The 12,682-nt window shown below is 40.7% G+C and overlaps 1 protein-coding gene across 1 annotated transcript; it reads left to right on the top strand.

The window, feature by feature from the left end:
* Positions 1-617: 617 nt before the first annotated feature.
* On the top strand, positions 618-12,678 carry LOC131455914 (uncharacterized). Its single transcript, XM_058623789.1, has 18 exons — positions 618-864; positions 2,325-2,573; positions 2,732-3,052; positions 4,068-4,328; positions 5,438-5,686; positions 6,261-6,371; positions 6,475-6,541; positions 6,591-6,676; positions 6,789-6,839; positions 8,180-8,275; positions 9,562-9,837; positions 10,531-10,821; positions 10,986-11,024; positions 11,163-11,273; positions 11,568-11,583; positions 11,678-11,745; positions 12,250-12,300; positions 12,397-12,678. Exons 1-18 carry the CDS (start codon positions 618-620, stop codon positions 12,438-12,440), a joined length of 2,634 nt encoding a protein of 877 aa, XP_058479772.1. The 3' UTR covers positions 12,441-12,678.
* The last annotated feature ends 4 nt before the right edge of the window (positions 12,679-12,682 follow it).

Below are 12,682 nucleotides of genomic sequence, written 5' to 3'. Positions count from 1 at the left end.
AGAAAACTGCTCATATTGTATCAGTGTTTATGGGGTTTTTTTTCCTTCAATGTATTCACCTAGTTATTTTTTGCATGAAAGTTTGAGTTTGGCTTAGTTTATTTTTTATACACAAAATATCCAATCCAATCCAGTCCAACTTTATTTATAAAGCATTTTTTTTTTTTTAAATGCACGGGCACCAATTTGACGGTCCAATTTAAAATCTCTAGAGAAAAAAAACAACTTAAAACCCAGATTTGTGACCATCTGTAGTCCCAGGCCACATTTACATCCTGTGGCACAAGTTTTAACTTCCCGACCCAAGTTTGAACAAATTTTGAACAAAAATAAGACATTAGCTGAATGGAGAATAGCTTTTAAAGTACGAGAGCGAGCTAAGCTAACTAGAAAGCTAAAGAAAGAACCAGCTTAGTTAGGTAGGTAGGTAGGTATGTTTATCTGTATACTCTTTGGCCAGCTTCACATCTGGCATTAAAATGCGTTTTCTGTAAGTACCATAAATGGATAACAATCAGATCTTGATGTTAATACCACATTTAAATATATTGTATGTGATGTATTCTCACTGGGTATTATTGGTGTCCACAGATTACCCTCGGACCACAGTGACGACCATGTGGTCTGAGACCTTCAGTGGCGAGACCGTCATACTCGCGTGCAATATCGAAGAAGATAATGGAGACCCTGAATGGGAGTTGGAAGTGGAATGGAGGACACCCAGGGAAAATCCCAGGAAAAGATTTCAGTCCATGCAGAGACAATATGTTCTCAGCAGGGTCACACAGTCTGACAGTGGACCATACTGGTGTAGAGAGAAATACTCAACACAGTGGAGCTTGCCCTTTAAACTGAAAGTGATTCGTAAGTTAGACACATTTATTACTCAAGGTACAATATAGAAGATGACTAACTGATTAAGATGGTAGGAGATGAGATACAACATGAGAAATAGATTGCTGAAGATGAGATAAAATGAGGTGAACTACAATGAGATGATACCGTACGATGTGATACCAGACACATTTAAATACACATAATATAACTTAAAATTACAACACGATGAGATGAGAGGTTTATTTACACAATTGCAGCATTATTAAAAATCATTATACACACAAAAAAAGTTAATATTGCGTGAAAAGGATAAGTACGATTTTACATTTAATATTGAGATTGCGAGGACAAATTTAAGAAAACAAATTGGTATAAAAATTGAATGACTTAGCAAAAATCATTTTTGAATATCTTCTATAAAGCCCAGTCGGTTTGTTTTAAAAGAAAAACTACCCCTGAAATTTTGATTTTGATTTGATGTGATTTTATTTGAAAGGGACCATGTGCAACTAAAAACATAAATGTCACCATTTGACGCATTACACCAGAGTTAGCCCTGGGCTAATTTACATCTGCAGTCCCTACCTAAAGATAAATACAACACAGATTAAACATCAAATATCACTCAGCAGGTAATGTCATGTAGAAGGACAAATAAATACAGCACAGATAAAACATTACACAACAAGTAAGAACATACAGCAATGTAGGAAGTGCCCCTCACAGGTGCGCACACACACACACACACACACACACATACATACACTCACACAAATAGCCACTGGCAAATTAGTGGGTGCATTGTTGTGAGAGTTTTAGGGCTTTTTTTTTTATTTTAGCTTTAAACCCACCAAGCAGGTCAGTTTTTTTATATTATCTGGAATGGTGTTCCATTGTGTGACAGCTTTAACAGAAAAGGCTGCCTGTCCAAATGCTGAGTAGCGAAAGGGAACAGTGCAGCTATGTACAGATGCTGTTCTAGTGGACCTTACAGAGCCACGGTAACAAACAAACCTTTGCAGACAGATGGGAGCCAAGCCTTTTAGGATTTTGTAGACTGTGCATACGTTTGACAAAAATCTGAAATTTTCAAAAGATAGAAGATTGTGCCTGTGTAGTATGTCACAGTGATGGTACCTAAGTGTCTTTTTGTCAAATATTTTCAGTCCCTGTTTATACAGGGCCCGATTGTTGTTTGACTAGCCTGCCCCCAACAAGTGATACAATAGGAGATGTGAGATAAAATAAGAGCATGCAGAAATATTTTTGCAACCTCTGTGGATAGGGAGGATCTAATCTGCCTGAAGTTAGCCAAGTTGTATTTGATAGTTTTTGTCATCTTTTTGATATGTTTCTTGAAACTCAAATTTGGATCAAGTAGCACACCAAAATATTTGAACTCGCTGACAGTCTCAATCTGTTCACCTCTGATGTAGATATTTACATCTGGGATGTAAATAATATCAGATGTTTGTTTAAACCTACAGAAAAGAAACCCCAGGCCACTCTAACATCAGAATCGGTGAGCGGGGGGAAGAAACTCGCCTGTGATGTGTCCAATTCCACTGGCTGGACGTACTATTTATCCAGAGTTGACCCCTACTCCCACACTGAGAGAGTAATGGACAGACAGCACGCCGTCGTAACTGAAGAAGGCGCGTACAGTTGCAGGGGAGGAAGAGGAACCCCGGTGTTCTTCACAGACGTAAGCAATGAAGTAGTGGTTGAGAAAACAGGTGAGTTAAAGGTTAAACACTGAACCTTGAAGGGTTCAGTGGGCTCTGAAAGTTCAATGATTTACTGATTCAGTATTTACTGGTGAAGTTGACTAACTTACTGATTGAGTTGTGCGAGTTGTACATTTAAATAAAAATAAATAAATCTTTGTCCAAAGGAAATCCCTTGCCAGAGGGTCAAACTCAGGCCGTCCTCAACGTGACACCATCGTGGCTGAGTCCTGGAGCCTCGGTGACTCTGACCTGCATGGTCCCATTTCCATCTACAGGCTGGAAGTTCTACTGGTACAAGGCTGTTCCCCAAGTGTATGGCAGCAGCTACGTGTACGAGCATCTGCCTGGCAGCACCAACGGGACCAAACAGAATGTCTTCATTATCCATGGACAGACAAACACAGTGGGATACATGTGCAAAGCTGGAAGAGCAAACCCAGTGTATTTCACCCAGTACAGTGAAGTAAAGTTTGTCTGGTCTGGAGGTGAGAATGTTGTTCTCGTTGGCTTTGATAACGTAATAACGGCCAATAATGTAAAAACGGCCAATAAAACGATTGATCAGTTAACGACTCATTCCCGCAGCCACTAGCGCTCTGGCGGTGAATTGCAATACCATACTGAAAACTGCAACGTACCACCCCGTCAAAGCGTCTGTATGGTTACAGAGTTGGATACACAGGGTACTATAATGGAACCCTAAGAGTGACAGATAAATCCAAAATGATTCCTAATTGCTCCTTTAGGCCTCCTGTGGAGGGGGGTTTGAGGGTGGAGGGGTATCTATAAGGTCGGATATCTGTTGCAAGATGCAATATTAAGGCTAATTGTGGCACTTTCTCTCCAGAAATTGAAAATAAAATAAAGTAATACCTCAGTTATTACATTATTGGCTCAGTTATTACATTATCAAAGGATTTTTTTATTTTATGGCCTTTATGCAAGGCCAATAACGTAATAACCAGCCAATAACGTAATAAGTTATTACGTTATTGGCTCAACAACTTTATTACATTGGCAATTTATTACGTTATTGGTTTTATTACATTTAAATTATTACGTTGTTGGCCGTTATTACGTTATTGGCCGTTAGAGAACCACTCTCTCTTTACTTACCGCTGTCTTTCCCATTCACGTTGACTAGTTAAAGCTGTAGTGTGTGACCTTTATAGCTGATTTTTACCCGAGTTGTACAGCTTCGGAGTCATTGTGATGGTTAGGGAGATTGGGGGCTGACTCCACTGCCTGTAATGCTGTGTTCAAGTGATTCATGTAATGCCAAGGCAGACGGAGGCAGCAGCAACGTTGTGTTAGTGTGTAAGTCTCGAAAAACCTAGTCAATCAGCAGGATAAACGCTAGGTTTTGGTTTCACAGAGCCTGTTTTTCAGATGAAGGCCGAGCAGACAACCACTCAATAAACTTTAGCCACTTTTCAGTGCGTACCTTCAATTTGGAAACTTAGGAATATGTTACAAAAAATTGTCATTTCTTCCCCCTAGATGTTCAGTCAGCAGTGTCTTTAACAATGGCGATCAACAGTGTGCAGCACTTTCGCTATGAGGAGGTCATACTGATCTGTCAAGGAAACTCTGATCAGTGGAGGGTGAGGACATCTCCGGAAAGCACCCTACACGATTGTTCTGCGAGGACAATGAGAGGAGCCATATGTACCACGCTACAGTTACGGCGTGGAAGTGCAGTGCACTGGTGTGAGTCGGCATCGGGAGAGTTCAGCAATGCAGTCAACATCACTGTTTCGGGTATGACTTTATGATGAGCTGATAAAGGGTGTCAGGTCTCAGGTGTCGTGGGACTCAGTTTCACTACCTTGGTTCTAAGGCAGGGGTGTCAAACTCATTTTTGTTCAGGGGCCACATTCATCACAATTTGATCTCAAGGGGGCCGGACCAGTAAAAATAGTAAAATAATAGAATAATAACCTATGAACAACAAGAACTCCTTAGTTTTTTCTCCTTTGTTTTACATTTAATTTTACAAAACATGAAATTTCTTGAGAAATATAAGTGCAATTTCAACAATATCATGCCTAAATTTACTATTTACACAGCACACTGGATCTATAAAGGCACAAACATTTAGTCACGGGTATCTGGAGCATTTGACATTACGTTTAGATTAGTGTGAAATTTTAACAAATTCATCCTGTGGGCCGGATTGGACCCTCTGGCGGGCCGGTTCTTCCCCCCGGGCCGTATGTTTGACACCCCTGTTCTAAGGTATACATTCTTATAGTCGGCCGGATCATGTCGAGGGAGACTCATCTTAAGGAAACATTGCTTACATGACAGAATTTCTTTGCTTGCGATAAATAACCACATTTACAAGCTATTTCTAAGTCAAAGGGCTGTATTTGCAGTGGCAGTATGATATAACATAGCAGAACTTGACAGCCTTAATATAGCTGACCCTCATACTGCCCCCTGGTGCTTTTCACAAGTATGGAAACTGGAGTGTTCCGACATCTTCAATTTCCTGATAAACTGTCCCTCATCCTACTGTGGACAACAGCTGGTGAAGATAAGGGATGGCACGATAGCACTTTTTGTGTCCGACACCAATATCTCAAGCTCGATTATCTGTTGACACCACGTTTGTGCTGTCAAGCTATATTTCAAAGACATAATTCTCCAACTGTGTCACAAATATTCTTCTCCCATAACACGACTCAGCTAAAATGCTCTTGGATTTGACTTCCTGCCAAAACGGCGTTCTTTTGGTACCGAGTTTAGCGATCAGAGCTCTATTGGTCTCAACAAAAAGTCCAATAAAAAAACCACTCTCCCCAAGAGATTTCCTCCAATACTCGTGACGTTAAGATGTTTCTAAATGTGCGATGTCTGTTTTACAGATGAATACTGTGACATTATCCTGGTAAGCCCTGCCCATCCTGTGTCCCAGGGAGATTCTGTGACTCTTCGCTGCACATCAAACACAGGAAACACTCCCTCCTCCGCCGTGGCTTTCTATCGCAACGACAAACTCATCCAAAGTGATTCCCGTGAGCTGAAAATCCCAGCAGTGTCGAAGTCAGACGAAGGTTTCTACAAGTGTCGGCACAAGGGATCCGTGTCAGCGCAGAGCTGGATGTCGGTGAAGGGTTCGTGTTTCTCTTTTTCACGTCGCCGCCCTTTAATTGATGCAATATCGGGTTCTCAGTGTGTTGCACGTGCACAGTTTAATAACTAAGACCGGCAGAGTCCGAGAATGCACGCGGAGGAGATATTGGCCGCATACATCTGACTCCGCCTCCGTAGGTGGCGCTGTATCTCTGAAATATGAACAGTTTAACAAATGTGAAATCACATTTGTTTGAGTTTTTGTCTCAAAATGGAAACCTATGTCCAGGCGTTTTTTTTCTTCCAACTCTCTCCTTCTGGTGACAAAGACGCTGATTTCGCAGACTTCCTGCAACAGCGCGAGTGAAATTACCGTAATAACCACTCGTTGGCTTTGACGTGCCACTTCTCAGCTTTCGGAAACCGCTGGAATTTGTCCGACGGCACAAACCGTTGCGTAACTACGGTGATGCAAATTGCGCTTGTGCAATACGCTCGGTGTCAAAGGGTTAAGAAAACTGAATTGTTGTCTTAGACCGACTACAATCAGGCTTTTAACCTGCACATAAACGCACTGACTGAGGGTCAGTGCAGTGTGTTCTTTTACATTTGCAGAGAACGTGAAGGAAAGCTTGTCATTCCCCATCATTTTACTGATTTGTGGAACATTGCTGATTATTCTGCTGCTGCTGCTGCTGCAGTATCGTTGCGACCTAAAACCAACAAGTCAGTGCATTCTGAGGAATACAGTGCAACTATATCCAGTTAATATATGCCTAATGTTATTCATCGGCGGATTTAACACAAACATTCCTCTGTTCTTTCACAGGTCTGTGCTGTAACAGGTTTGCAGCAGCATCACACCGACCTGCACTTTCAATTCTACGTGTCATGCAGTCGACGGTTTACGACTAAAACGCGCTACTGTTGAAATGCACTTTGCAGGAGGGAGGACCCCAGCACTGCCACAGACCAGCCAACAGCCAACCATGAAGAAAACCAACAGCATCTCTATTCGGTGCTCCTCCAAGGTCAGTTTTCAGTACAATGTTTTCGTGTCAAATCCTCACGTGTTGTTGTTGTTGTTGTTGTTGTTGTTGTCGTTCCGCTCTCAGTTTCTGACCGTTTCTCACCGATGTGTAGGAGAGGTTTGTGTCTACGACTCACTCCGACGCTCTGAAAACACCAGAGAAGGTAGAGTTCCACCTCTGATTCGTTTTTAGAGCAATCAATAATTCCTTTTTGTGGATCAAAAAGAAAGTGTGTGTTTTTAACCCTTTAACACCGAGCGCATCGCAGGAGAAACGTATCGCTATAGTTACGCAACGGTTTGTGCTGTCGGAAAAATTCCAGCAGTTTCTGAAAGCTGAGAAGTTGCACGTCAAAGCCGATGTGATTGTTGCGGTAATTTCAGGAAGAGAGTTGGAAAAACACCTGCACAGTTTTTGGACATTGGAGAAATCTGATGTTCGTGTATAACTACAGTGTTTTTTCTTCATTTTAAATTGTTAGTACACCATTTTAACATGCAGTGAATAGTAAAAACAAAAAAAAAAAACTGCCAGATATTGAAAGTTATTCTGGAAAAATGGGCAAAAGCATTTAGTCACAGGACATTTTCTGGCCCTTTTTATGGTTAAAATAAGCAAAAAAGACGGACATTTTGAGACTTAAAAGGTGAATATATGATTTTCTTAACAGGGCAACACAATCATCCGAGGGGGCGGTGTGACTATATGAATATGAATCCACTTCCAACCATAGGTATGTATGCATATGTGTATGCATGTATGCAAGCATGCATGTATGCATGCATGTATGTATGTATGTATGTATGTATGTATGTATGTATGTAACTTTCCCAAAAACACATATCCCTTCAAAGTATCTGGTATAATATACATATAACATTTTTTTTATAGTTTTCTGTAATTACTGTCATATTGTTTTTTTGTCAACTCTGTTTGTTTTCTCACCATTGGTTTTATTTCATTTTGATTTTGTTCCAGGTTCATGAGCAGATGCACGTCGTGATGGAAAACACCGTGAAACAGAGTCGCTTCCTCTTGTTTTTATCTATAAATGATTGTGTGTGTCTCTTTTACAGCTGCAGCAAATAACAAAACAGTTTTTGCTTGATTATTGAATACAATTTGAATTTTAGGTGTTTAGGTTTTGTGCACATGTTTTTAATTATTATTATTATTATTTTTTTGGTTTGTAAATACATCTTCAAAACATTGACTGCACCAACAATGTGCATGCCTGCCTTCATTTTTATAGCTCATATTTATTTTATAGTCTATAGGCTAGCACGGTGATTTCAAACTCAAGTTCCTTCCTGGTGATATGATCAGGATGATCATATCAGCAGGAAGGAACTTGAGTTCCAATGAGTAACTGATAACCAATAAAGTATGACATGATCTCTTTTTAACCTTATATCCGCTGCCTATGTCCTTGAGAGCGCTGTTAGAAAAATATAGCACGAGGGGAGGAAAGGAGGGGAGGTTAAGTCAGATCCTCGCTGATATGAAATGTGTTGTCAGGTCAGTGTTTCTGTACGTGCTGCAAGTTTCAGTCTTTGGCCAGGATGAGACACATTTTGCTGTGTGTGCTGGGCTCATGCCGTGAGTGTTAACATCAACTTTTACTTGCTTTTAAATGGTTCAGATGAAGGAAAGTTGTCTAGCATTAATGTTAGTTTACAACAACAAAACCATGACGCCATTTACTTATATGTGATCTTTGACCTTCTGACATGATTTCGGCCAGCAGTTATAGAAAAGACGAGGTTTGGTTGACGATGATTCGTATGTAGATTTTATTTGTTTTTCTTATTATAATTCTGAAATGCAGAATTAAATGAATCACTCGCAAATTGTGACCACCTACAACAAGAAATGTCACAGTGTCGTAGTGCTTAGCACTGGTGCCTTACAGCAAGAAGATGCTGGGTTCAATTCCCGCTCTAGGATCTTTTCTGTGTGGAGTTTTGCAGGTTCTCCCTGTGTCCACCTTTATTCGAACTTAGTTTAAACTTGACATGTTGAGATTAGCCCTAAAACACACCTAGACTTTTTTGTGTTTTCGGCTTTTAATTTCCAAAATATATATATGCCCATGTATGTGCATTTTTCAGTGTTCTCAACTTTTTTCATGCAATACTCACACTAACACGCCTACGCACAAAAATGTCCTTGTTGAAACCCATTCAAATCACTATTTTTGATGCATCTTGACAAAAACTTCTGGAAGAAAAAAAACTTTAAGGGTTAAAAACATTTAAAAAAATTCATTAATATTTGATATGTATGATGAGGACTGATATTAATTTAATAATAATTTATACAATTTTTATAGCTTCCCTTTTTATGAGCACATTTTGGTGCTCTATCTGTGTTAACCGTGAGTATTGCATGAAATATACACACATATATATATATATATATATAAAGAAATACTGCATATAAACTGCTTCTGCTAATCTTTCACATATACCAGGCTGCAATGATCAAACCAGACATAATCCAGTTTGCATGAAGTATATTGAAAATAATTAATGCATTCTGTTTTTTAGACCATAAAAAGAAGGTGCATCAATCTAAGGGTTAAAGGTTGTTTTTTTTTAAAAAATAATTAATATTTGATATATATATGGAACAGACTGATGTTGGTTTAAAACAATAATAAAAAAAATCCAATTTTTATAACTTAATTTTTTATGAAGACATTTTTGTGCTCTTGGTGTGTTAGTGTAACTTTTTTGAAGTCTCGTCATGGCAAAAGAAAATGTTTTCTTCATACATGGCCCTAACACTCTAATAGAGTATGGCCCTAATAGAGTATTTCATATTCTGATTAATCAACATTTCCATGCATTTTTAAATCCGTTTTTCTCTTGCTTCTACTCCAGTAGAAGCACTGGCACAGACGCCCGTCGTGACCCTGACACCAGAGTGGCCAAAGTTATACGAACAAGAGATGATCACACTGACGTGTGTGATTCAGGGTGGCGGGGACGCAGAGTGGACGTACTCCTGGCAAACAAGCAGCTCAGTGTCACCTCCAGATTCGGACAGTTACCCCATGGAGGCAGAAGCGTCCCACAGTGGATTCTACAAGTGCAGAGGCCAGAGCAAAGGTTTTACAACAGAGTGGAGTGATCCTTTCAAACTGGAGATACACAACTGTAAGATGCAGTGCATTTTATATCAGGCCTTTGTTGTGCTGTGCTACAGCCGTACAAGCACATAGACAGGTAGATAGACAGTAGGGGTGTCATGAGTCTCCAAATTCTCCATTCAATTTGATTCTCCATCTTTTTTTCTGTGTTTGAGCACAGATGGGTCAGCCATTTTGAGACAAAACATCTCCACACTGGTGCTTTCAGTGAAGAGGGAGGGGGTTCAAGTTTGGTCGATGTGTTCAACAGTTGCCTTGGTTACTATAATTGGCAGAAGCTTAGGGTTATTTTTTTAATCCCCTTAGGGAAATTATTCCTCTGCATTTGACCCATCCTAGAATTAGGAGCAGTGGGCTGCCACACTGAGTAGCGCCCGGGGAGCAATGGGGGTTGGGTAGCTTGCTCAGAGGTACCCCAGCCCTTTTGGCCGGGTGGGGATTTGTACCAGCAACCCTCCAGTTACAAGCCAAGTCCCCTTTCCACTTGTCCACGGGCTGCCTTGAGTTAACTAACTAACCCGGTTAGTGGGAGAAGCTAACGTGGAGTTGCACTACAACGGCTACAACCACAGCACTGTTTGTTTTCTCCTCTGGCACGCCTGTAGGACGTCCCAATGGGGGTGTGGTTAGATCGTCGATTCCACCTTTGCTTTTGAAGGTCGAGAGTGTGATAAAAAATCGATGTATGTCTTTCCAATAGATGTGCCAATACCAGTCCTCACTGTGGCTCCAATATGGCAGAGTGCTGGAGCACCAATTATGCTAACCTGTCAGATGGAATATCCATCTGCGGGATGGAGGTTCTACTGGTATGAGGTTCTTCAACATGGAAGATATGAAATTCAATACAATATGATGCCTGGAAATGGAAATGAAGAAAATTCCTACGTCGTTGACATGCCGACGTCAAACACCACGTCATACGTGTGTCGAGCTGGAAGAGGAGAACCCATGTATTACTCTGAGTTGAGTAAACGGACCTGGGCTCAAGGTTAGTTTGTTTTTGGCTTTGACCTTTATTCACAGGCGGAGACACGCCCGGAAACAATGTATGGAATGAATGGATGGACGGCTGGATAGACAAACAGACAGTCTGATAGATAGATAGATACTTCACCCTTCTTAACATTAAACTTGGCTTAACTTTGTCCCTAGCAGGAGAGTTTGGGAACACCATCAACCTCACCACGAACAGTGCGTATAATGTAAAATCTAACCATATACATTACATATAAATTGTGTACAGTTCCTGGTGGATGTACATGATTTTACATCACATTAAATATCAATATCAATGTGCATATGATCATTTTAACTACATGGTTTCCACAGGGCCCAACCCTGAGACGTCCTCAGTAGTTGCAGCACTGTTTGCTGGGTTAGTCTCTGGAGTTGTACTGATGGTCCTCCTGATGTTGCTGTATCGCCTCCTAAGGTTCCCCGGTGAGAATATTACGTTAAAGTAACAGAAATGTTTTTGGAAAATCATGACACTGAAGACAAGTTAAACATAGGCTATGGTCGGATTACCAAACTGAGGTTTTGCGTTGATGTGATTCAGATCTGACGTTTTTCCTCAGGACTGTGTGGACACTGACGTCAGATTTGAGTCACTACTTCCGTTTATGCATTTATCTTGACTGTCAAAGGTTCGTCTGAACAACGTAGCTGGTAATCTGATCGTAGCCATGTTGCAGTAGACACAACCCATAATGACAAATGTGTTTTTCTTCACAGATACAAGCAGGAACAGGTTGGTGCAAGTTACTCTCTGCTCATTTTGACCGCACATGCCATACTATTTCTGATGCTGACACTGTAATGTATAGTGATCCTCGACGTTTCAGGTGCAGCACTGAGCAGGACCAACCGGTCAATCCAACCCAGCAGCACATATATTCCTCTCTCCTTGAAGGTCAGCTTTCTTCATTTCTTGTTCCAATATCACTGTTAGTTCTTGGACTAAGAAATCATCCACAGCACGTCCACTCACACTCACAATCGTACCCCTAATTTTATTATTTCTTTGATTGACTTCTCACTGCAAACACCACGCACACGCTGAAGGCGTTACATCACTTACCTGTCATAGTGCAAAGTAGAAGTTGAGAAACGTTCAACTTTCCAAGTGGCAACCAAGACTTATTATACCAACACAGGTGCTAGCCAAAGCTCAAACTCTATATCGCTCAAATGGAGTTCTTGCAAACCCGCGTTCGCGAACCAGTCGGAAAACAAGGGTCTTTCTGCAGTTTCTGGACTTTGCAAGTTCTCCAGGTTCTCCGGGTTTCCTGTGATCCTCATGTGGGGGATAAAGTGGTAGAGGACGGATGGATGGAGCGCTCACACAAGGTTGTCAAAGCTTTTTGTCGGTTCAAAGTGCAGCCTCAGTCATGTCTCGATTTTCCTTTTCTTCCAGGCGACACTTGTGTCTACGAAACGATCAAAGGTTTCAAAAGATCTGGACATGGTACGGTATAACGTGGCGGGAAAGAATGGAAGCAGTTTTAAAAAAAAAAAAAAAGCTGATTGAGTGATTCATATCTCAGACATTCTTCTTTTTTAGATGGAGTAAAGAACGCAGTGGCACTGTTTCCGGAGAAAATCTGAATCCGATTTGTCCCCCTGGTGGCCTAAGTGCAAATTGCAGCCCGTCCAACAGCTGTAGTGTCATAGATGTGTATTTCCCTTGTTATTTTCCCTATTAAACCTGCATTTCTAAAGGCGGTTTAGGTTTGTTAAAGTTCTGTTTAAGTTAAGTCACCGTGTTTTGTTTTTGTTTTTAAGGAGAATCTGACAAATTAATTTGTTTTGTACAGCGTAACTTTAAAAAAACCAAACTGCTTTGGTGC

The sequence above is a fragment of the Solea solea genome, chromosome 3, assembly GCF_958295425.1.
Source record: "Solea solea chromosome 3, fSolSol10.1, whole genome shotgun sequence".
In the NCBI taxonomy this organism is placed as follows: Eukaryota; Metazoa; Chordata; class Actinopteri; order Pleuronectiformes; family Soleidae; genus Solea; species Solea solea.
Note: the sequence above shows the minus strand (reverse complement) of the source record. Positions and strands in the feature narration are given on the sequence as shown.

What these genes read in the sequence shown, in the direction of transcription:
- LOC131455914 (XM_058623789.1), top strand. Translation starts at nt 618, where the DNA reads ATGTGGTCTGAGACCTTCAGTGGCGAGACCGTCATACTCGCGTGCAAT. An exon ending in AGTAGTGGTTGAGAAAACAG is followed by an intron (nt 2,574 to 2,731) that starts GTGAGTTAAAGG and finishes CTTTGTCCAAAG; the next exon opens with GAAATCCCTTGCCAGAGGGT. An exon ending in CAAACTGGAGATACACAACT is followed by an intron (nt 9,838 to 10,530) that starts GTAAGATGCAGT and finishes TCTTTCCAATAG; the next exon opens with ATGTGCCAATACCAGTCCTC.